The sequence below is a fragment of the Pelodiscus sinensis genome, chromosome 14 (genome assembly GCF_049634645.1).
Source record: "Pelodiscus sinensis isolate JC-2024 chromosome 14, ASM4963464v1, whole genome shotgun sequence".
In the NCBI taxonomy this organism is placed as follows: domain Eukaryota; kingdom Metazoa; phylum Chordata; order Testudines; family Trionychidae; genus Pelodiscus; species Pelodiscus sinensis.
Window position 1 is genome coordinate 31,257,958 of NC_134724.1, and position 25,652 is coordinate 31,283,609.

At 49.5% G+C, this 25,652-nt stretch overlaps 1 protein-coding gene across 1 annotated transcript; it reads right to left on the reverse strand.

The window, feature by feature from the left end:
- Positions 1–235: 235 nt before the first annotated feature.
- On the reverse strand, positions 236–25,652 carry CHRNA3 (cholinergic receptor nicotinic alpha 3 subunit). The gene is made up of 6 exons (XM_006120919.4): positions 25,424–25,652; positions 22,832–22,971; positions 22,665–22,709; positions 12,946–13,055; positions 9,472–10,483; positions 236–1,558 (listed from the first exon to the last, which is right to left on the reverse strand). The coding sequence occupies exons 1-6, from the start codon at positions 25,476–25,478 to the stop codon at positions 1,430–1,432; spliced, it is 1,491 nt and encodes a 496-aa protein (XP_006120981.2). The 5' UTR covers positions 25,479–25,652; the 3' UTR covers positions 236–1,429.

The following is a 25,652-nucleotide window of genomic DNA, read 5'->3' on the forward strand; positions in this document are numbered from 1 at the left end:
TCTAATTCCAGGTGCATTCAATTGCTTATCTTGCTTTAAACTATGATAAGTGGAAGCTGCATATGAAAATTGGTGGTCCTAGCTCCTATCATTTAGGAGTTCTTGAATGGATAGACAGGAACACACATTTCAAAAATATATAGTAAGATTTACATTTAAGCTGATTGGCAAGATCCTGATTGGGCCTCAAACCTGATTTAAATAACTTTTTTTACAAAATGGATAAAAACTTTCAATCCCTCCCATAATTTGTTTGTATTACATAGGGACAAGATAGATCACTCCCCAACTACTGGGCTTTACAGTTCATTGTCAAATTTCTGCTTTGAGTGTTCTAAAAACCAAATAATTTCTAATAGATCCTCTACTCTTAGCTCTGTGCTTCTGTGAATTACTGGCTTTTGAGTGCACCAAATAGCAGCTAATGTTACCCTATACAGATTGTCACGCAAGCAGAATAACAAATGTTTTGCAAGTATGTAACTTTATTTTTCAGAAAGTTTTATATCTACTTTCACATTTCCATAATATTTCCAATTTTGAACAGAAAACAATTCAGTTTTATCACGCACCTTCCCAACTCCTTAAGTGTACTATATTTCTCTTCATGCTCCTGTTTAATTATCTCTACAATTATTGGTAAAAACATGGCATGTATGTACAAGAAGCACTTTATAGGAAATGTTTATATCTACCTACCTTTTAGTAAAGTATTTGTCTAGTGCATGTGAAATAAAACTATTCTGTAGTATCTTAATTTCTTCATGTGGGCTGTTTTACTCCCCTGATGGGATTGTGTGTATATAATTAGGTCTGACATTTTGTTCCATTTTCTAACACTACTTGTTCCCCTCAAACTTGGCATAATAGTGGGTACATCATATATCAACAAATTGCATATTAGTACAAATTCAAGAGCTACAATTTCCAAAAGGCTATACAATAGAGTGGTTTCAGGGTTGTGATCTTGCTTCCAGAAGAATTGTACTGAAAAGCATGTTTGATGTAGCAATGGACCTGAGTGTTGGAAGTAGGTTATGTGGTCCAAATTCTTCAGCCTTCCATGAACCCTCTAAACATTCCCATGGAAATGCTGTGGATTCCAGTTTCCATTGGAAAGGTCTATATTGTACGTTCTTTCAAACAAACACTTATTTGAATTTTTATACACTACCTGCACTTTCTCCAATTTTTTGTGAGGGATATCTGGCACTAGTCTGGAGAAATTACCTTCAGACTAGTTGCTATGACATCTTAAAACCAGTTAAAGCTTTGCAGATATATAATTAAGCTTTGACTGGTGAAGCTTATGGGTCTAGAGACATCATTTATTCTACTAATAAAAGAATATACAGAAGCAGCTAATGTAACAAAAACAAAAAGTTTGGTCTGCAAACAAATTTATTTTACAACAGAGTATAATGAAATCCTATATTTCATCTCGAGTCATTAATGGTTGTAAGAACAATCCAGCTGTTCCTAGAATACATACCAGAATAAAAACCCACAGAAAAATGCGATCAATTACCATAGCGACATACTTCCAGTCATCTTGAATCTGAAAAATATAAACACAGACAAATAAGACTGACAGTAGGCATGATCTGATAAAGGTAAAGTATACTGATGTTTAAATTGTTAAGATCAGAACTTTACTTCCATGTACATTTTGGCTGAACACAGAAGACTTTCATGCACAGAATGTTCCCTCTTTCACATGAACACAACCACCATTCAAACCACCATCAGAATTCATTATTATCTTTGTCCCCCCCAAATGACTGAAACTTGATTTGCATAAGTTACAGGTGCTATCTTTCTAAATGAATGCCACCTTTGTAACACTATTTTAACACTTAGTTCCTTTCACTGTTTTTCTAGATGAACACAGCATGTGTACATACAGGCAGTCCCAGAGTTACGCGGATCCGACTTATGTCGGATCCGCAATTACGAATGGGGCTTTTCTCACCCCGGAGGATTGGAGCGGCGGGACGCCCAGATACGCTGCAGTCCCGCCGCCCCCGTCCTCCGGGGCGAGAAAAGCTGCTCCACGTCTCCCTGGTCTGCTGGGGGGGGGGGGGGGAGCCCCCCCCCAGCAGACCAGGGAGATGTGGAGCAAAGCCTTGGAGCACACCCGCAGCGGGACAGCCCAGGCGCGCCTGGGCTGTCCCGCTGCGGGCGTGCTCCAAGGCTTTGCTCCCCGTCTCCCTGGTTAGCAGACCAGGGAGACAGAGCAAAGCCGTGGAGGACGTGGGCGGTCCCGCCACCCGCGTCTCCCTGGTCTGCTGGGGGTGGGTGCAGCTAGTGTCCCCCTCTTCTCCCCCAGCAGACCAGGCTTTTCTTGCCTACGCCTGGGGTAGAGCAGCTGGGGCACTGCTGGGTTGGTCCCGCAGCGCCGCTCCCCGGCGTCCTGATTCAGCCGCTGCTGAAACTGACCAGGGGCTGACTACAGGAAGCCCGAGGCAGAGTTGCTCTGCCCCGGGCTTCCTGGAATCAGCCGCTGATCAGTTTCAGCAGCAGCTGACTTGGGGACGCCTGGGTTTCTTAAGTTGAATCCGTATGTAAGTCAGAACTGGCGTCCAGATTCAGCCGCTGTTGAAACTGATCAGTTTCAGCAGTGGCTGACGTCAGTTCCGACTTACATACAGATTCAACTTAAGAACAAACCTACCATCCCTATCTTGTACGTAACCCGGGGACTGCCTGTATTTCATTCTTTAATGGTATTACGAAAATGAGAACAATGAGGACTTTGATGCAGAAAATAGATTTTTTTCCCTGTAAAGAACCAGAGCTCTTCAAGCTGAGAATGATCAAAAGTGCATACTGAAAACATGTCCTGAAACAGAAAAACTATAGCACTTAACAAAAATGTCAGTTTTAGATCCCTGAACTTCATCATTTTGTATTTATCCACAGGAGTTAAGCATGAACATTATTAGCAAGGTTAGCCTTACTTCTTCTGAGAGCCAGGTTAGTAAATATTTGTTTTATGGCCATAGTGACTTGCCCAAGAGTACACAGAGAGCCACTTGCAGTGCTAAGATTTCCCAAGCTCTCATTCTGACGGTAAATCTAGAGTTTGCTCCCCCCCACACCTTATTATATCAAAGGGCTAATGTAATAAACTTCACTGTAGCAGATGGAGCTCAGTTCAACACTGTGATGGTTATAGTTCTGGGCACGAGCCCGTACCCCCCCTCCTCGGGGTCACGGCCCAGCAAGCCCTCCGTCTATCCTCTTGGTTTACAGGGTCTTGATGGGTGCGAGCTCCCGCCGGCCCCTTCCCACCCCCCTGGGGGAGGGCGAGGCGGGGCCCTCCCGGGGGACTCAATCCGACAGCCCCACCGCGCGGCTTGGGAGATCTCCCGTCTCCCTCACGCATCTTTCGCCCCCGTTGGGGTTGCACTACGGGGTGAGCTGGGGGGGCTAGGGGGACCCGGGCCCTCCCTCTCCACCGGGTCCCAGCCCAGGACCCTAAGGGTTTGGGTACTGATCCCTTACCTGGCTGACGGGGTTACAACCCGCAGTGCGTCAGCCCATGTGCGCCAAAAGGGCCCTGTCCCGGGATGCTTCCTAGACGGCCCCGAGGCCATGGCCCCCCACGTCTGAGCCGCTGGTCCTCACCTCCTCGTCCGCTGTGCCGGGGTCTCTGGTCCTCCGGAGTCCCGCTCGTCCGGTTCCACCGGGAGGGGAGGGGTCGTCACTTGGACGTCCCTCCTCTGGCCTTGGCTTGCGGCCTCATTTTAAGCCTCCCGCCAGAGGTCACGTCGTGTCTCCCGCCCCCGCCGTCACTGACGTCCCCATGTTGGGACGCAGGGGATGGAGTCGTGCCCCGGCATATTCTGCCAGGGCCGCGCACTTCCCGCCCAGCCCACCGGGCGGCCCTATTCCCCGCAGCAGCGGGACTCCGCTCCCTGCCGCGTTCGGCAGGCACATCTTCCCAGCGGCGTGCCGGCGAGATAGCCCCTCCCGGGCGTTCCGCTGGGGCCGTGGCTGCTGCCCGCCCCTTTCTAGTGGGGGCCTCCGCCGGTCTGTCACACACCTCCCCCCTCGGAGGCCTTAGGTACCTCTCCTCGTCACCGTCCCATATTCTTGAGAAAGTCAGTGTTCTGGTGTCTCTTACCCGGAGGTGACTTCTCAAAACTATACGGCTGCAAAGCCAGGTATCATTGCATTAGACGTGCGTTCGTGTTCTTCATCAAATTAAGCCATATGAGCGGGGCATGATCTGTTATCAAATAGAATTTATTTCCCCACAGGTAGAACCTTAAATACTCTACTGCCCACTTGACCACTAGCGCTTCCTTCTCGACTGTCACATAGTTCAATTCCCTGGGCAGGAGTTTTTGGCTGGCATACAGGATTGGGTGCTCCGCCCCTTGGCATTCTTGCACCAAGACCGCCCCGAGTCCTACTTGTGAGGCATCTGTGTAGAGAGAAAAAAAAAAAAAAAAAAAAGGGTTTTCAAAATTGGGCTGCACCAACTCTGGTGAACTAGACAGGCATGCCTTCAACCTTTCGAAGGCCTGCTGCGCTTGTGGGGTCCACTGCACCCGTGTGGGTTTGCAGTTTTTTGTGAGCTCCGTCAGTGGTGTGGCTATTGTGGCAAAGATTGGGATAACTAGCCAGTCCAAAGAACTGCCGCACCTGTTTCTTAGACCTCGGGGCGGTATAGTCCCGGAGGGCTTGTACCTTGCTGACCAGGGGTCTTAGTTTCCCCTCTCCCACGGTGTACCCTAAGTACGACACCTCCGTTTTGGCCAGGTGGCACTTCTTCAGGTTTGCCGTGAAGCCTGCCCTCTCCAGGGTCCTCAATATGGAGTCGATATGGCTCAGGTGGTCCTCCCAGCTGTCGCTGTAGATGATAATGTCATCGATGTAGGCTGCAGCAAATGTCTGGGAGGGGGCTAACAGGCGGTCCATCACTATTTGAAATGTGGCTGCGGCTCCGTGGAGGCCGAAGGGCATGGTCCTGAATTGGAAGAATCCAAAGGGGATAGAAAAAGCCGTCTTCGCTCACGCATCTGGTGCCAGGGGGATCTGCCAGTACCCTTTTGTTAAGTCCAATGTGGACAGATACTTGGCCCGCCCCAATTGCTCCAGGAGCTCATCAACTCAGGGCATTGGGTAGGTGTCGAATTGTGATATAGCATTGACCCGGCGAAAGTTGATGCAGAATCTTGTCGTTCCATCCGACTTCAGGACCAGGATGATGGGACTTCGCCATTCGCTTTGCAACTCCTTGATCACACCCCACTGTCGCATCAGTTGTATCTCATCCCGCACCGTCTTCCATATCTTACGGGGTAAGAGTCGGAGGGGTTCTCGCACCACTTTACCTGCCTCAGTGGCGATTCGGTGGCAGCCCAGCGAGGTGCGTCCTGGCTTGGCCGTGAGCACGGTCCCGTACCGGTTTAGTAGATTCACCAGCTGCTACCGTTGCGAGGCCACTAGGTCTGGGCCTACCTCAACGTTTGAATCCTCCTGGTCATTTAACCCCTTGGGTCCGAGATCGTCCTCCAGGGGTGCTGGGGTGATTAGCAGGGTCTCTGCTGCGTTCCACTTCTTCAGGAGGTTCACGTGGAAGATTTGCTTGCTCCTCCACCGTCTGGACAGGAGGAGCTCATAATCTACGGCCCCGACTCGGCGAAGTACCTCAAACGGGCCTTGCCATGGGGCTGTCAGCTTGGAGCTGGGGGTTGGGAGGAGGAGTAATACCCGGTCACCTGGTTGGAATTCCCTCGTCCGCGCTGTCTGGTCGTAATATCGCGCTTGTCTCTCCTGGCTCCGCATTAGGTTCGCATGAGCGAATTCGCCGGTCCGTTTCAATTTCTCTCTCAGCTGCAGTATATACTGGGCAGTACCACGGCAGTTTGTTCCTCCCAATCTTCCTTGAGAAGATCCAGGATCCCTCAGGGCTGTCGGCCGTACAGCAGCTCAAAGGGCGAGAATCCCGTGGTTGATTGTGGGACCTCACGAACGGCGAATAGTAGAGCGGGGAGGAGGTCGTCCCATCCCCTGGGGTCCTCTCTCACGAACCTCTGGAGCATCTCTTTCAGGGTCTTGTTGAAGCGCTCAACCAGGCTGTCGGTCTGGGGGTGGTACACGAATGTGCGGATCCGCTTGATCCCCAGCATCCGACATAGTTCTTTCATCAGTCGGGATGTAACGTTTGTCCTCTGGTCCATCAAGATCTCCTTCGGTAGTCCTACCCGTGAGAAAATTTTCACTAGCTCCTAGTGAGGGTGGGGGCCTTCGTGTTCCGCAGGGCCACAGCCTTTGGGTAACGGGTCGCATAATCTATTATCACCATGATGTATTGGTATCCCGCGTGCATGGCGTCCAGGGGACCAACCAAATCGAGGGCTATACGCTCAAACGGGACGTCTATAACTGGGAGCAGGATGAGGGGCGCTTGTGCCACGCCTGCTGGCGCCGCCCTCTGGCATTCCGGACAGGAGGCGCAAAAGTCACATACTTCCCTATAAATCCCTGGCCAGAAGAACCTCTGGGTTATCCTTGACAGGGTCTTCTCATGCCCCAAATGCCCGGCCCAAGGGTTAGCGTGGGCGAGGGATAGCACCCCCCGCTGGAGTCGTGAGGTGGCTACAAGCTGCTGTTTCTCCTCTTCCCCCGCCCCCCCCCCCCCCAGTCTCCCGGGTCACCCAGTACAGGCGATCGTTTTGTACCTGAAAGTACGACCCTTGTGATTGCCCATGGGGCTTTGCTCCATCTCCGTCCTCCATCGCGGCTTGGTCCCAGGCGTTCCACAATGTGAGATCCTCCCTTTGTTCCCGCACGAAGTCCACACCCCGCCCGATCTCCGTCAGGCCGCCCGCCTCCAGTCCCTCATTCTGCGGGGTTCCAGTGCCATCTCCCCCTTCTGGGAACAGGAACCCCTCGGCGGTAAGACCGCCCCACTGTTCCTTCGCCCTCGGGGCGTCCCCGCGCTGGTGGAGCAGCTGCCGGAAGCCTGGCCAATCCCACCCTATCACTGCCGGGTAGGGCAAGGTGGGGACCTTCCCCACTCTCCAGAGTTGCTCTCTTTGCCCGTCCGCCAGTAGAACTCGGGCGGAGGGGTAATCTCGGACTTCCCCGTGGACACAGCGCATCATACGGGGTCTCCTTCTCTCCGTCCGGGATGAAATCTTCTCGCACCAATGTGACGGCGGAGCCTGAGTCTACTAGGGCTTGCACCCCTTTTCCTTCAACCTCTATTGTGGCCAACACGGGGGCCCCAGGGTGCAGCTGTCCCAGGGTGCAGTCCGTCAAGGGGCAGTCCCTCTTATAGTGTCCCTCCTGGCCGCACTGAAAGCAGGCCTCTCGGGTCGGTGCCCTCCTCTCCTCGGCCCCCTCTTCCTGGGCGACCTCTGCCTCGGCCCCTTCGGCTGGCCTTGAGGGCCACACTGGGGCCAACTTGCATGTGGGGCCTGGGCTGCTCCCGGGGCCTCCAAACTGCCCTCTTCCTCCGGGGCCTCCCCCCAGGCGAGGCCCCCCTACCTTCGATTCTGGGCGGGTCACCCGTGGGCGGCTGCTCTCTCCGTCCTCTGCGGCCATGTATGCCTCCATCAGGGTTACAGCTTCATTGACGGTCGTGGGCTAGTTCTTCTTTACCCATTTCTGGTCCTCCCGGGGCAGGATATTGATGAACTGCTCCGACATGATGATCTCCATCACCTGTCCGGCCATCTTTTGGTTGGGCTCTATCCATTTTCTCGCCCATTCCCGCAGTCTCTGGGCTACCGCCCTCGGTAGTTCCTGGGGCCCGAACCGCTCCTGGCAGAATCGCTGCCAGCAGGTGTCCGGAGTGACTCCTAGCTGGTCCAGCACAGCCTCCTTCACTTAAAATAGTGCAGGGTGTCTTTAGCCGCCAGACTCCGGTAAGCGAGCTGGGCCGAGCCGGTAAGGTAGGGGGCTAGTAGGGTGGCCCACTGATCCTCCGGCCACCGGGCTGCGGTGGCCACCCTCTCAAACATGGTGAGGAAGGCCTCTGGGTCGTCCTGGGGCCCCCATCTTAGTCAGGCGGATGGGGAGGGTTCCCATCCCCGGTCCCTCGAGGCCCCCGGAGGCTACCGGCTGTCCGGCCTGCCGTGTGGTTGTGACCCATCGCTCTTGCTGGGCGCTCAGCTCCTGCACCAGCTGCCGTTGCTGGTTCTGAAGTTGAGTTGCCAGATGTTGCAGGAGCTCAGCCTGCTGCTGCTGTCTTTGGGTCTCTCCTATCCAGTCCAACAGCTGTCAGGGCTCCATCACCCCACTCGTCCTTTCGTTGTCTCCTTTCCTTCCGCCTGTGGACAGTACCCCTATTTCTGAGTTCCCGGGGTTCCTTAGTGCGCATTCAGCCTGCCACATTCTCCACCACGTGTGACGGTTCTAGTTCTGGACACGAGCCCGTGCCCCCCCTCCTCGGGGTCACGGCCCAGCGAGCCCTCCGTCTATCCTCTTGGTTTACAGTGTCTTGATGAGCACGAGCTCCTGCCGGCCCCTTCCCCCCCAGGGGAGGGCGAGGCGGGGCCCTGCGAGCCCGGTGTTCACCGCCCCCCTCCCGGGGGACTCAATCTGACCTCCCAAGCCGCACAGTGGGGCTATCTCCCGTCTCCCTCACGCGCCTCTCACCCCCGTTGGGGTTGCACTACGGGGTGAGCTGGGGGAGCTAGGGGGACCCGGGCCCTCCCTCTCCACCGGGTCCCAGCCCGGGACCCTAAGGGTTTGGGTACTGATCCCTTACCTGGCTGACGGGGTTCCAACCCGCAGTGCATCAGCCCATGGGCGCCAAAAGGGCCCTGTCCCGGGATGCTTCCTAGCTGGCCCCGAGGCCGTGGCCCCTACATCTGAGCCGCTGGTCCTCACCTCCTCGTCCGCCGTGCCGGGGTCTCTGGTCCTCTCGGGGGGGGGGGGGGGGGGGGGGGGAGGGAGGGGGCTCGTCGCTTGGACGTCCCTCCTCTGGCCTTGGCTTGCGGTCTCCTTTTAAACCTCCCGCCAGAGGTCACGTGGGGTCTCCCGCCCCCGCCGTCACTGACGTCCCCACATTGGGACGCAGGGGGCGGAGTCGCGGGGCCGCGCACGTCCCGCCCAGTCCACCGGGCGGCCCTATTCCCCGCAGCTGCGGGACTCCGCTCCCTGCCGCGTTCAGCGGGCGCATCTTCCCGGCGGCGCGCCAGTGAGATAGCCCCTCCCGGGCGTTCCGCCGGACCGTGGCCGCTGCCCGCCCCTTTCTAATGCGAGCCACCGCCGGCCCGTCACAAACACCATGTTTCCCCAATATGAATTTAAATCAATTGATCCATGACCCATAAACCTGTAATGTAAACAATGTGGGTTATTTGTATCAAGAAATTGTGGATTGCTTTCCAGTGGTTTTATGAAAGGCAGCTGGCATGTTTACATCTACAAACAAAAAACACACTCCAACACTCATGGTAAATAATTTCTGTAGCATCAGAAACTAATGCTGAAAGTTGTTCTTACCTCTTTGGCTTCATTCTGCATTTTCATATTCTCTGCAATATACTTGACACTTTCAATGGCATCTCTTATTTCTGGTGACAAAACTGAAAGTGAAAGTAGAGCATCTACTGATTCATAGCTTGAACTCCTTGTAAGATTGCCACTGAAGTCAGAAAACTTTATTCGTTGATACCGACAACAACTGCATGCTGTATCTTGACATATGAAGCCTTCTTTGCAGCATTTGGTTTCAGAGCTGCTGAAGCAATTTAAGTCTGAGAGCTCAACACTGTAAAGTGGCTTTAGCTTCTGAGTAGTCTCTTCATCACTGGCAGGTCTGGTCATAAACATGATCTTGGGAAGTAAGTTCAAGAAAATGGTCTTCACCCACTCAGGCATTGTGTGTGTTTTGGGTGTTCTATAGTGCACATTGAGTACAAACACAGTAATGACAATGGAAAGAGTTACAAATATCATAGTGAAGAGGAGATATTCTCCAATTAGTGGGATCACCAAAGAGGTAGAAGGGATGGTCTCTGTGATCACTAAGAGAAACACAGTTAAGGACAAAAGGACTGATATGCAGAGTGTAACTTTCTCACCACAGTCTGAAGGCAAGTAGAACACCAAAACTGTTAAGAAAGAAATCAGTAGACAAGGGATAATCATATTGATGGTATAAAATAAAGGCAGGCGCCTAATATAAAGCGAATAGGTGATATCTGGATATATCTCTTCACAACAGTTGTACTTGATGTCATGTTTATATCCAGGCGCTTTAATAATAGCCCATTCTCCACTCTCCCAATAGTCTTTGAGGTTCATTGTAGAGCCAATTAAAACTAAGTCAATTTTAGCTTTATCGTAAGACCAGGAACCAAACTTCATGGTGCAGTTTTGGTAGTCAAAGGGAAAGTAGGTTACATCTATTTTACATGAACTTTTAAAAATAGCTGGAGGTATCCAGGTCACTTCTCCTGTGTATTTCAATAAGGCCTTTGTCTTGTCATCAACTTGGAAATCCCCAACTGCACTGCAAAAATAAACCCAGGGGAAAATAAAAAGTCAGGCAGTTCAACTAATCTGATTACTTTCATATAAGAAGTTAAGAACATAGATATACATATATACAGTGACTCTGGATTCAAGCAGCATAAGTCAGCAAATGCACACTTCAGTGTTCCTGCAGTAATGTTAACTGCTGAATTATATGTGTGGGACTAGATCCATGGTTGGTGTCAATAAGCATAGTTCCATTGACATTTGTGGACATGAGCTGCTGAAGATCGAGATGGTAATTACTCCTATAACATGGCTGAATGGAATCCATGCCCACAAGGCCAGATTAGGAAGGGCTTTTTAGGAGCTGCATCCCAGAGCCCCAGAATAAGGGGGGGGGGCCTGTGAAAAGATCTCTGGGCTTGCAAAAATGCAGATTTTTGCACAGGCCCTCTTAGCCCAGGACTCCTGGCTGCCATTAAAATCCCTGCATTCCAGCCCTAACTGGGGGGGCAGGGAGCAGCTGCTCCATATGCTGCCATCCTGTCCCTGCTGGTCTGGAGCTGTCAGTGCCAGAAAGCTCTATCTGTGCACTTCCCTTGCCTGCAGACTCTGTCCCTGCAGCTCCCATGGGCAGGGAATTGTGGCCAATGGGAGCTGAAGGGAGTGGTGTCTGCTGATGAGTGCAGGGCAGCATGCAGAGCTCCCTATCCCCTCCCTGAGCTTATGCCATCAAAGGGGAACTGCCCCCTTGCCCCAGCCCTGAGCCTCCTCCCTCTCCCTAACTCCTGCCCAAACCTTGTATTTCTTGTCCTGAACCACCTCCAGCATATTAACTCCTGCCCAGAGCCTCCATCCCTACCTCCTGCCATGAGTCCTTTCCCACACCTAACTCTCCCACACCCTCCTGTCCTGAGCTCCCTCCTACACACTTACTCCCTCCCAGACCCTGCACTTCAACCCCCTGCCCAAGCCCTGAGCCCCTTCCCACACATTATCGCCCTGAGACCTCTCCTACACCCACCCCCTCCCTTAACCCACAGCCCTCTCCTCCACTCTGAGAACCTCATTTTTGGCCTCATCTCAGAAGCCAGGAGGCTCACAAAATCTAATATCCCGAGGCCCCCAAAAGATTTCGTATGACCCTGCCTATCTGAAGCAGCAAACAAGAACTCTTGTGTCAAAACAAAGTGATGAACAAATTGATCTTCCTCACTGTGGTCCCCTCTCTTTCCTCTCCAGCCCCACAGTAGCCTGAAGCATTACTTCTTTGTGCAAGCAGCAATTCAATGCTTCTGCTGCACCTTGTCATTGCAGATACATGGAACAGAGCAGGACCATTGCCCAACCTGGTCACAATCACATAACGTCCTTGGGGCAATTGCAGCTGTTGCTTACATGGAAAAGTAAGATGGGATTTCATTTGTAGCTATTTATGTAATTAGCAAAATGCAGAAGTGAAAGAGCCAGCACCACATGACCAGCCAGCTCTTCATGGGGTGGGGAACCTTAAGTGTGAGGGCTGGATGCAGCCCTTGACTTGCCAGGATCTGGTCCCCAAGGCTCAGCAGCTGCCTACCAGCATTGGGAAGCCTGTGCTGGTGCTTCAGCCCCCCTGCTATGTCCCTGGGGGGGTGGAACTCACAACATCTACTAAGAAGGGCTTTGTTGTGTGAGGGGAATGTGGGGAGGGGTTTTCTCTTCAATTGGGAGCATAGTGAGGTTTTTTTTTTTCTATTTCTCATTTGTGTGTGGCCCCCGACTGATTTTTCTGTGGGTCAGTGGCCCCCAACCCAAAAAAGGTTCCCATCCTGATCTACCAGCATGTGCTCTGCAAACCACAGCTTGGGACCTCCTGTATTGGAGAGTATTCCAAGCAAGTTTCACAGTTTCCTTAAATAGTGTATATCATCTCAGTAGCATTTTTGGTTTCCTATTAACTTGTTGGAAGCAAAAGTTCTAGGAAATTACCGTGCCTGGGGCTTTTAAAGAGTTATATTTAATGCTGTGTTTATGTCAAACAAGTAGCAATTTTTACTGCAAGAATATTTGGATCTAGTGGTCCTGTCAATTAAAGGTCTGAATAACTGAAGAATTTCTCATCTGTAAATGAGAGGAAAGTTATGTAGCAGAATTATGTGCTTCTTCTTACTGCCATCCTTGTACAGAGTGCAGAAAACATTTATAGAAAGAGTGGGGAGAGGAAGGAGCTTAGGGATGCAGAGTCTGATATTTCCTATTTGTCTTCTCTTATTAAAGATAATTGTTAATACTGATTAGCTCAATAGACCACAGAAGTGTTGCTCTTCAAAAGAAGCAGTGATTGGGAAGAGTTCTGCTACCAGAGAAGTAACAGTTTGCAAGACATACCTGTAATAATTGTGTGTTAGGACCTGGGTTTGCTTAAAATCTTAGGTCTTTTGTAGTAGTCATGTGAATGCTCAATCTTTTAAAAACAGAGTAAGAGTAAACAAACTTGATGTAGCATATTCTTACTTGTTATATAAGACAATGTCTGGCTTCCAGATACTGTCGGATGGAACACGAATAAACTCTGCACCTCCATATTCCTCTGGATTCCACTTAAGTTTGTAATCATTCCAGATCTAAACACAGAAGAAACCAAACTACATTAGGATTACAAAAATCAGAAATTGTGGACTATTTAACCCATCCTTTCCATTAAAACAAAGTGCTGTAATGTCACTTTTATAACATTGGTGTTTGTTTTTTCAGAAGCTCTGACTAGATGTATTACCTTTTAAGAACATGTTATTTGTCTTAGGCTAATTTGGGAACCTGTTGTGCCAGGTGCCTTACATGCACAGGAGAGAGCTCCTACCCCAAAGACCATGCATTTTAAATAGACAAGCTGCAGAAAGGGTGACATGGCAAACAGACTCAATTAGGTGAAGTGAATTGTTGCAGAGCTAAGAATACATCTCAGGTCTCCTGATGCCCAGCCCAGAGCCTTTTACACTAGACCAGGCTGCCTCCTCTTCCTCTTAGTTCCCAATTACATTAGAATGTGATCTATTTTCATGCTACGATTTACACTTATATAGGGAAGCAATCTTACAATATCTCTCAAGCAACCAGAGAAATTTCTGAGTTTTCTAATCTAGCTCCCTGCCAGATCCCTCCAGCTCAGGTAGCACAAGAGGGTAGGGCTTGGTTAATGCTTGAATAAGAGATCTCAAAAGAATGTCCAAAATAATATAAGAAACAGTGATGATAATTCAGTAGATAACACTGATCCCCCTGAGATACAATTTGGGTGAAGTATCTTTTATTGGAGCAACTACCATTGATGAGAAAAAAGCTTGAAAGATTATTTACAAAAGCCTCTTCTTCAGGTCTGGAAAACTAAGGCTATGAATACACTGAACTTTTGTCAGTAAAACATTTGTCAATCAGGGTATGTCTACACTGCAGCGTTTTTCTGAAATAACAGGCGTTATTCCATAAAAACAATACTTGCATCCACACTGCAATTGCATTCTTTTGACAAAATGTCGAAAGAATGGAGGGGTTTTTCCAATGATAGTAAACCTTTTTCTACAAGGAAGAACGCCTTTTCCGAAAAAGATTTTTCAGAAAAAGGCGTGTGTGGATGCTGAAGAGGGAATTCTGTTGAAAAAAAGAGGCCTCCAGGAAATAACACAGGTGCTGTGCTGGCCACTCCATCCAAACTCATCACAACTCTATAGTTCCTATCTCCTGCCAGCTCTTAAAGCCACAGGCACCTAGGACAAGGCTTGTGGCACGATGCCCGCCCTGGGAGCTGCACTTTACCACGCAGCTCACACTGCCAAGCTTCTTCTGAGACAAGGCTCAGCCTCAAGGCCCCCGAGAGCCCATTGGCCCTCAAAGGGCACATGCCCAGGGCTCCCAAAGACCCTGGCAGGGGCACCAAAAGGCGTGCACCGTCATGGTCTGGGATGAAGATCCTGGCCCTGGAAGTGTGAGGTGAGGAGGAGACCCTCCAGGATCTCCACTCCAGAAGGTGCAACACCGATATCTATGGCTGGATGGCCAAGGCCCTGGCTGTGAAGGGCCACAATCCCAGGCACCTCAAGCAGATGCAGAGCAAAGTAAAAGAGCTGCAGCAGGGCTACACCAGGACCAGGAAACACAGCACTCATTCTGGGGCAGAACCCCTCTCCTGCCCCTATTTCAATAAGCTTCACTGCATCCTGGGGGGTGGTTCAGCCCCTTCCTCACCCCATTTTTTCGACTCGGGGTTGGAGATGCCCATCATCACCCAGGCAGGGGTCCCAGAGGAGGAGAAGGAGGAGGCCGAGCCGGAGGAGAAGGAAGAAACTGCCAGCATCGTCACCCTAACCATGGGGCCGGTATCCTAGGGCCTGGATGTCTCCCAGGCATCATTTGAGGCTGGGGAGGGATCTTCAGGTGAGTGCTCTTAGTTTTTCCTACGCACAGGGAGGGGCAGGCAGGCGCTGAGGGGCTGGGGTGCAATCATCACTCGGCCTTCCCAGCTTGGCCCTCAAGTTGCAGTCTGTGTACGTGGATGCATGTGGAGTGCCAGTCTGCACCACACAGCCCCACAAGGCATCCCCGGAGCCCCCCGGACTCCTGCTCACAGGCTCTTGAAAGGCCATACACACATCTAACCCCCGGGGGGTTGCCCTGCCACCACCAGCCACTGTTGAGGACAAGGGTGCATGCCTGCTCACACACAGAGGAGTGCCGCACATGGCACACAGGCATGTTTGCCAACTCAAGGTACCACCTGCTCCCCGGGACAGTGCTGTGAGGCACAGATGTGTGTGCAGCCCCTCGGCCACACTAGAATCCCAGTGTGGCCAGACACTTCCCTTGCCTGCTTGTCCATGGGACAAGGGGGAGCGGGAAGTATGGTCCCCTAGGCATCTCTGGGCCCCTGTAAGGCAGGGCCCACAGTCCAGGCCACACACGGCTTTGCTCCTGGGATCTCCCCATCCTCTGGCCCGAGGACTGTAGCTCGCAGCTCAGGGATAGTATCTCCATGGATGATTGACCACCTCTCCCTCTTTATTCTCCACAGCCAGCCCAGCTGTGACTGAGGGGCAATCACCAGCAGATAAGCCAGCTGACTGACCCCGAGGAAGCCACAGGATCCAGAGGGTCCAGGTGGACCTTATGAGGGAGCATGTGGCCATCCTCTGGGACATGCAGCAAACCCTAGCTGATGATGATGCACAATGGTGGACTGAGCTGGTGCAACAGGACCTCAACATGTGTGCCACCACTTGGGAGCAGAATTTGACCTGTTGACCTACTCCTTTCCCCAACACCGTGCCATACCTGTGTGCAGCTGCTCAAAGGCCCTTCCCTCCTGGCCAGCCTCTGCCCCTCACCCTGGTAGGAGGGCCTCCCTCTTTCTCTCCACAATGTCGTGGACAACACAACAGGCTGAGATCACCTCGGGGATGTTGTGCTCCCCATCATCTAGGTGGGTCAAGAGGCACCCGAACCTTGCCTTCAAAAATCTAAAGGCATGTTTGACCTGGATGTAGGCCCTGCCCAGGTGGGCATTGAAATAATCCCTGCTCAGGTCCAGGTGGCCAGTGCAGGGCTTCATGAGGCACAACATGAGGGGGTAGGCCACATCCCCCATGACACGGTGGCATCTGAATGCCACGATGTTGTGCTGGGAGAAGAATGTGCCTCCCTCCAGATGGTGGTAGAGGCTGGAATTCCTGAAAATGTGGGCGTTGTGCGCCCTGCCCGACCACCTGACTAAAGTGTCAGTAAACTGTCTACGGTGGTCAACCAGGGCCTGCAGCACCATCGAAAAATAGCCTTTGCAGTTAATGTTCTGGGCAGCTCCATGTTCTGGTGCTCGGATGGGGATATGGGTTCCATCTATGGCTCCCCCACAGTTGGGAAAGCCCAGGGCAGAAAATCCAGCCACGACAGGGTCCAGGTCTCACAGGCAGATGACTCTGAGCAGCAAGACGGAATTCATGGCCCTCACTAACTGCAGAAGGAGACAAAGAAACACATAAAACAGAGAATCAGAGGGGGTGCCTGAGCCCTTGGGAGGTCCCTGCCCCTCCCCGCCAACCACACCAGGGCCCACCCTCTGCAGTTCTGAGTGAGGGCGGGACTGCAGAACACCCCCGGGATGGGGCTTCCGCCCATTCCCAGCCCACTCCCACCCCCAATTCCCACTTTCCCTAAGGTGCCCCTTTCCAGTACTTCCCCCCCTCACCTGCCCTCCAGGGACTTCAGCCCAAGTGCACCTTACCTCCATGAGGGGGGCCCCGACAGTGGACTTTCCCACACCAAACTGGTTGCCCACAGACTGGTAACTGTCTGGGGTAGTGAGCTGCCACATGGCAATGGCAACCCGCTTTTCCAGGTGGGTGGCAGGTCTCATCTGGGTGTCCCATCGATGGATGGCAGGGGCAAGCCAGGCAAACGGCTTTATGAAAGTAGCCTTCCTCTTGCAGAAGTTTTGCAGCCACTGCTGGTCATCCCACCGCTCCATAATCAGTAGGTCCCACAAGTTGGAACTGGTGTTCAGCCTCCAGAAGCATCTCTCCACTGTTGGGTGCAGTTGCAAGGGCCTTGCTCCTGCACACCGGCAGAGGTTCTCGCTGATGTGCTCAGTGTGGAGTTCCTGCAGGGCCAGGAAGGCAGCCTGCACAAAGTGCTGCAGAAACTGCAGCATGGCTCCATGGCAAGGAGCGTGCTGTGGCATCCAAAAGCTGGGCAACCAGAGCATACACTGCAAATGCTTTGCTGTCCTTCAGAGAGGTAGGCAAGCAAGCAGCAGAAATTGAGAAACAGGGCTGTCAGGGGGGTTCTCTTTAAGCATGAGTTTCAGGTAGCCTTAGGCAACAGCACCCAGAAGCAACTGTTGACCTGATGCCCTGCCTGAACTGGTTCTGGGTGGCCTTAAATGTGAGATAGTGTCCAATCAGTGTGGACGCTATCTTTCGAAATAGCAAATCACTATTTTGTCGTGCTTTTTGCATCTGGAGACTTCTTTGAAATAAGCTTATTCTGGAAAAGCTTATTCTGAAAGAAGCTTGCAGTGTAGACATAGCCTTAACCAGTACAGTTTCTACAGTTGCCCAAGGAGTAGCAGTACTGCATTCTTTAATTCAGAGCACTTAAAAACACAAAGGACGGGCAGAGATTATTTTTAGTAGTCTCCTATATTAGGTGGTTGTAGGTGTTAACCTTGCATAATAATATTGTGCTGGGAATTCTGTTCCTAGGACTACCTCCGATCTGCTATGTGATCTTGTGCAGGTCATGCATATGCTCAGGCAGAATCTGAATCTAACTTTCATTGAAGTAAATATCTTCAAAGCCCAGGGGACTGAAAGTGTGCCTATTCCTTCATGGGAGAGGTCTTTGGCTTTGGGTCCATATTGACCTCTAACAGGCATGTGTCCACAACCCAAAACAATAACTTGCGGCTCAGTTCAACAAAAGCTCTATTGAGAATAATTCCAAGCTAGACGTGCAGAGGCATCACAGAACTGAAAAACACTATGCAGGGGGAAACTTTCACAGTGTCTGCAGCATCACTGACTCTAGTGTCAGCCGTACACAGTTTCATAGGCCTCCTGTGTTCTAAAACCAGGTCTGGGCAAAATACAACCCATAGGCTGGATCCAGCCCACCAAACCACTAGATCCGGCACGCGGACACTGCTGGCTTCCCACTTGCCTCGCCCCACCTGCATGACGCTCAGAAATGTGGCGGTGGGGTAGTTTTTCTTTAAACTGTTATTCCGGAGGAGAGGGGGGAAAGCTTTAGGAGCTGCTCCTGCCCCCAGCACAATCCCATTGGCTAGTTTCTGGCCAGAAACTGGCCAATGGGAGCTGCCTGTTTTAATAACAGGCAGCCATGAAGCACAAGGGGCTCCAGAGCACATGTTTGCAGCCTGTGAGGGGGTGGGACAGGCAGGGATGCTGATTCAGGAACAGCTGCTGGCTGGTAAGTCTCCGGGTAGAGCCTACCTCTGGCACTCTAGTTCCACCTTTCCCCAACCCTCTCTTCCCATTCCCACCCCTTATTCCACATACCCAAATGTGTACCCATATCCTCTCCCATATCTGCACCCCAATCCCCTGCCCCAGATCATGGTCTCCTCCTGCTCCTAACTCACAACACAAATCCCTGCACCCCCTCCTTTACCCCAATTTCCTGCCCTAGGTCACAATCCAACCCCCTCCACCCCAGTCCAGTACCCCAGGTCACAGCAGCCTCCTCCACTCAAACTCCCTTTGGGTATGTCTACACTACAATGTTAGTTCGAACTAACGGACGTTAGTTCGAACTAACATTCATAGCCGCTACACTAGCGCTTCTCTAGTTCGAATTTGAATCGAACTAGCGGAGCGTTTAGTTCGAACTAGGAAAACCTCATTTTACGAGGATTAAGCCTAGTTCGAACTAGCTAGTTCGAATTAAGGGGTGTGTAGCCCCTTAATTCGAACTAGTGGGAGGCTAGCCCTCCCCAGGTTTCCCTGGTGGCCACTCTGGCCAACACCAGGGAAACTCTATGCCCCCCTCCCGGCCCCGGACCCCTTAAAGGGGCACGGGCTGGCTACGGTGCCCGTGCCAGGTGCAAGCCTGCCAGCACCCAGCCAGCAGACCCTGCACCTGGCATGGCACAGAGACACCCACCCTATGTCTCCCAGCCCACCCCCTCTTCCCGGGACCAGGCTGGCGGCTCTCAGGAGCTTGCCCTGGACCGCAAGAGGCGGGCACCTTCCTGGGCTAGTGCGGACATCGTGGACCTCGTCCACGATCTCCGCACTAGGCACAGGAAAGTGGCCGTCTAGGGCAGGAGAGCTGCCAGCCTGGCCACCCAGGAGCAGGTGTGCATGAAAATCAAGGGGGTCCACTGAGACCCCCGACCCTGAGCCCTGAGCTTACAATGGCCGTCCTGGGTCAGACCAAAGGTCCATCTAGCCCAGTAGCCTGTCTGCCGACAGCGGCCAACCCTAGGGACCCTGGAGGGGATGGACCGAAGACAGTGACCAAGCCATTTGTCTCGTGCCATCCCTCTCCAGCCTTCCACAAACTTTGGGCAGGGACACCACTCCTACCCCCTGGCTAAGACTACTCCATGGACCCAACCTCCATGACTTGATCTCACTTCCCTTTAAACTCTGTTCTAGTTGTAGCCTTCACAGCCTCCTGCAGCAAGGAGTTCCACAGGTTAACTATTTGCTTTGGGAAGAAGAACAACTTTCTCTTACTAGTTTCAAGCCTGCTACCCATTCCTTTCCTTTGGTGTCCTCTAGTCCTTCTTTATGGGAACTCAGGAAGAACTTTTCTGAATGCACCCTCTCCACCCAACCCCTGCTTTTAGAGACCTCTATCCTGTCCCCCCTCCGTCTCCTCTTTTCTAAGCTGAGAAGTCCCAGTCTCTGTAGCCTCTCTTCATCTGGGACCTGTTCCCAACCCCTGATCATGTTAGTTGCCCTCCCCTCTCCCAGCCTTTCTCTTCCCCTCTCCCACCTCCTTTTCCCAGTCTCCCCCAGTTTTGTTCAATAAAGACAGAGTCAATGTTGGAAGAAACGTTATCTTTATTTTGTACATCAATAAGAAGGGGGGCTAGGGAAGGGTAAGTGGAAGGAGGTGAGGGAGGAATGGGGTACGAGCCCCCGATGGGGAGGACTGGGCTGGCTCTGCGGGCTTCTGGGGGTGGAAGCTCTCCTGCAGCCCCCCGATTGCCCCCTCTCCCCAGATGGCAGCCTGCGGCAAGTGCAGCCGGGCTGATGGCCGAGTGCTGTGATGTGCCCAGTGTGGGCACTCCGGGCAATCCAAGCCAGGACCGCTTAGAACTGTCTGTCCGGGGTGGGGGTCGGGACCCTTTAAGCGCAGCCCTCGGCTAGCCTGAGACAGCATCTCCACGCTCTAAGTCCTCCTCTGATGCCCTGCCGGCACTGCTTCCGGCCATCCTTAAGCCCTGTTCAGGGGCCACTCAATGTGGACTTGCTAGTTCGAATTAGCAAAACGCTAATTCGAACTAGTGTTTAGTTCTAGACGCGTTAGTTCGAATTAGCTTAGTTTGAATTAGCGCTGTAGTGTAGACATACCCTTCCTTACCTCAAACTCCCTTTTGCACTCAACCTCCATCCCAGATCCTGCACCTCCTCCATTAATCTCATGGAAGAATATGGACCTCAATCACTTTACAAATTCTTAGAGTGGCCCCCCATCAAAAATCATTGCCCACTACTGTCTAAAATCCACTGGAGGCTTCTTAATTATTCAATGCAAATAAATAGCTGACCAGTAGATGTCAGCAGTGCATTAAGGTAAGTGTAGTCAAAGCACCAGAGTATCCTACCAGCAACCTCAGATGCTGTGGTCTTTCCTTTCCTTAAACACAACATAAATCAATACAAATGCTAGCCAGGAAAAGTATCCCAGTATCTTTGAGCATGATGAGGCATTTCCTGACTGGAATGTTTTATTTATGTTACATAATAGTTACCCTTCCATAGAAGAAGCAGTTTGTATTTAGTAAACTGTTTATCATTTTCCTTCCCTGTTCCTCCTAAAATATGTCCATGTCAGCTTATTTAACTGGTATTCCTTGCATTTGCCTTAAATATTCCTATTTACAAATCATTCCTGTTTGCAGTTTAGATTTTTAATCAAACATATTGAATGGCAATATGGGGATTCAGGATGGCCTAGTGGTTAGAGAATGGAACTCTAGCATGGGATGTAATGGTTGCGGGGAACAACCCAATGTGTTTGAAGGGTGGAGCAAGGGTCTTAACTCTATTTACCTTAGCACCAGTGCCAGTCCTCAATCTCTGGCAGAGGTTAGGTGGGGCTGTGTCTCTGTGCATCCTCCCCCCACCCCACGTGTCGCCCAGTGTCTCCTGCTGGCTTGTGCATTCTCTCCATCACCACACACGCCCTGGGCCCGCCTGCTTTCCCTGGGTGAGCCCTGCCACCACCAACCCCAGAGTAGCTTCCAGGTGCTAGCTCCATGCTCCATGCATGTACAGAGCCATCTCCTCCCTAGAGTAAACTGTGAAATGATACATTCATGTTGTGAAACTGACTAGCATCAGTGATGCCAACTCTCCTGAGTTGATCACAAGCCTCCTGAAAGTTGTTTTTTTTTCTTTTTTTTTTCCTGAAAAGCCCTATGCAACATCCCAGAGGAGCAAAAGCCAGGAGAGTTATTACTGGGCACTTTAGCCTGAAATAACAAATGGCTAAAGCAGGTTTCCTCCACAAAGTGCCTGGCTCATAAGCATATTGCTTTCGGTAAGAAGTGTAACTCAGGGTTGTTTCAGAAGGGAGAAAGGTCTCCCTATGGCTGGACAGAGCCACTTCATCTCAGAAATAATGACACAAAAGCAAAATGTGTGTGTGTGTGTGTGTGTGTGTGTGTGTGTGTGTGAGAGAGAGAGAGAGAGATATTTGTGTGTGTGTGTGTCAGCAGAACAGGCAGGGAAGATGAAATAATACAAAACACAACTTGAATCAGCTCATACACATTTTGCTATTTAAATAGCTCCCCTTAATTAATTATAACCCATGGTTTGGGTTTCAGCAGCTCAGAGCAAACAGTCAAGGAGTCACTGAAACCTAAGTCCTCCCCTCAATAGTTATGCCCTCACACAGGAATCCCCACTCCCTCCCACATTAACCAAAACAAAACCCCAGCAGGTGATTATGTGGAATTGAAATTCACCTGACCAAAATATACAAAAGCAGTGGAGAAGTACATCAGCTGGGGTGGTCCACTGGCCAACACGCTTTGCGTTCCAGTGGAGGCATCTTCAGGCTGGATTGGGGAGGTTCATGGGCCACAGATGGCCTGTGGGCTGGGACTTTGAGACCCCTTCCCTTCCTGAATTAGAGCATGGAGTCTGCAGATTCTGTTTATTGACTTGCTGTGGAATCTTAGCCAACTCATTTAACCTTTCTGTTAAGTTCACCCAATTATGATATTGCAATTATAATGCTTTTCCACCTGCCCATTTTGCAGTGAGATATCTGGATAAAAAGTGGCATATAAATGTAACATGCAATGTCACTTTTTTACTAATTAGTTGAAAGCTGATACTAATGAACATTACACAAAGCATGGTCAGTGAGATATATTGCTTCTCAGATTGCTTTGGAGGACTCAGCAAGAAACCTCACATATTGACATTAAAAGAAAAATTAACTGAGCTGATGTTATCAATGTTGGGATTATATTTACTTACATGTTTCAGCCACAAGTTGGTCTCCATTATCTGGTTTACTTCATCCTGAAAAACACAGCCATGTTGACAAAGGGGTGGGCCTTACTTTGGCCCAATAATGTAACACTGATGTTGTTTCTTTGGCCCAATAATATGACAATAATATTCAGAAAAAAGCCAGGACTCACCACCTTCACCAGCTGTGACATGGATACCTCAAACTGAATGATGGCAGGATCTGATACATTTTCCACTGGTCTGATAAACTGACTGTAGTTGGCAAACAAGGATGCAAATAGCCTGTGTTCTGCTTCTGAACAACTGCAATCTGAAAAGAGACCATATAGGCTTCTGATTTTGAAACAACTCACGAAGAATCACATGGCCAAATGCTATTTTCTTTGAAAAATCAAATAATCAGCCATTCAACATGCACAACTAATTTGCACAGGTTTGTTACAAACATAAGGGCCAGATGTTTGGACTAAAAGATAAAGCTGCTGGTGTTATTTGTGTTGCCAGTTGGAGAAATGCAAAAACTCGTGTAAGTGTGAAGTAAGAGACTGCTTTTGGTCTTTATGTAAGGTGAAAATAGAAGAATAAAATGAATTGATAGATGGAAATTTTATTTTTCTCCACAAAAGGAGCTTAAAAGATAATATATTAAAATAATTGACACTGGAGCGGAAATAATTGACACTGGAGTCCTTTTCTCTGGCTCACCTAGTCCCTCAGTGCTACAAAAACGGATTGGAGTTGTGTGTTGTCAGAGGGAAAAAATTCTTATAAATGTAGGCCCATAAGGAGCTAAAACTGCATTTTTTAATATCACCAGCTCCAGGTGAAACAAAAAACCAGGACTGTATAGCACTTTAAAGACTAACAAGATGGTTTAATAGGTGATGAGCTTTTGTGGGCCAGACCCACTTCCTCAGATCAAATAGTGGAAGAAAATTGTCACAACCATATACAAAAGGATACAAATTAAAAAAAGTGAACACATATGAAACACATATTTTTTTTATTTTTTTTCAAAATTTGTATCCTTTGGTATATATGGTTGTGACAATTTTCCTCCACTATTTGGTCTGAGGAAGTGGGTCTGGCCCACGAAAGCTCATCACCTATTAAACCATCTTGTTAGTCTTTAAAGTGCTACACAGTCCTGTTTTTTGTTTCAGCTGCACCAGACTAACACGGCTACATTTCTACCACCAGTTCCAGGGAAATGTTACTCCCTCAGGAGGCTGAAGCTCTTTACTGAATGATTACAATGATGCTAATAGCTTGTTCATTATAAACAAGGAAACAAGTATTTTAAATGATTCACATTTCAAAGGAAGTACACTCTATTTGTAGTTGTCCCTTTTGATGCTGGTTTTGCTGTCAGTGGTACTTTATGCTGTAAACTGAAGAGCTCAAAGCACAACTGGGAATCTTCTATCCCTTAAACTATGCTTCCATTCTTAGTTAAAAACTGTGTAAGAGACAAATCCTGCATGGAATTTAGTGGCTTTGTCCTAAGGAGATATTCTTTTGGTACTTGGATGTGATATGCCAATATCCTTTCATTTAAAAAAAATCAGATCTCATCTTCCTTTATGGATAATTTTATATTTCACCATTGCTGGTGAGACTAACTAACAAGTCAAATTCTGCTTTCAGCAACACTTGTGTAAATCTGGAATAGCTACATAGGCTCTGTCAATCTTTAAAATATGACAGCATGACTGAATATAGATTTACATTCAGTTGCTAGGATATATTTGGGTTAGTGTTTTCCAGCAAACAGAAGAGAAGCAGAAATACTCATCTGCACAATAGCTGATCTATAATGTTTTGAAACAAAATATCTACCCTTTGACCTCTTCTAGAAGTTCTGCTGACATTTAGTCTGAGAGGGGGAAAATGTCAGACCACATACAGTTAAACACCTCCACGTACTACTCATTTTGAAGGCTATTTTTTTCAGGGTTAGTAAGGTTATTTAAACCAACATGCCAGGTTAAAATAGCTTTATACTTTCCTATTTCTGGAAAATTAACTTTTTAGTCAGTAGACTTGCTCTAATCGTTTAGTGATATCTCACCTATAATTATCAGTATGCCAAGATTCCCCTGGATTAAATGTACCTGGATCTTTTTTGTAGATGTGTTTTAAGACTCATATTCAGCCTTTTGCCAGCTCCTTCCCAAATGCTGTTGACCAGCTTATGTTTCCACAGTATGTGAATTAAATGCATTTACTACACATCCAGTATCCATTGTAGACAATAACAGCATCTATATATAAAAATCAGTGTTTCAACATTCCGATTAGAGTTGCAGTCATCCCAGAACATCAGTAATAGCAAAAAGGAGATCTTTGCTCTGCATAGGTAAGGTGCACTGTTCAGAGCCACCTTTAAGGCTAGCTCAAGCAGCTATTTAGCAACACCTATTTCTGCAGATTCCTCAGCTCTTTAGAGCACATATTCATTTTGAGATAAACCTTCAAACCATATTGAGGTTTTGTCAACTTTTTGATTAATGTTTAAATGGCTTTGTGGAATCATGAGACCCATTTGGCATGCCAAATCAGGGCTTCTATTTGTTACAACTCTATAAGAAGAAATGTTAAAACTGTTTAACAAAAGAAGCTGGGATTCATACAATTCCTGCAGCATGCCAATTATTAGTGCTGAACCCAAGTCCAAACTTATTAAAAACAACTGTAAAAAACAGATCTCATCTTTCCTCTGCCCTCTCTTTTTTTTTAAAAAAAAGTCAAAGACCACTCACCTTTAAGAAAAAAGGAAACGACAGCAGCAAGAAACAGAGTGCATGTGTTCCACATGATGTTATGAATTACCTCTCATCAGAAGATTGCTAGGGTTGCACAAGCATGGGAAATACACACAGCTCCAATCATCTGATGTTTAAAATGCTTGTATAAGGCAGACTGCAGGACCCTGAAGAACAGTTCTTCGCCACAAACATCCTATTGGAAACGTGTTGCCACCATTTTCAG

Bases quoted from the DNA above. Each gene is read 5' to 3' on its own strand.
- CHRNA3 (XM_006120919.4), bottom strand. From the start codon at position 25,478: ATGTGGAACACATGCACTCTGTTTCTTGCTGCTGTCGTTTCCTTTTTT. The intron at 22,972-25,423 runs GTGAGTGGTCTT...GTCTCTTTTCAG, and splicing joins CGTTTCCTTTTTTCTTAAAG to ATTGCAGTTGTTCAGAAGCA. The intron at 22,710-22,831 runs GTGAGTCCTGGC...TGTGTTTTTCAG, and splicing joins TGTCACAGCTGGTGAAGGTG to GATGAAGTAAACCAGATAAT.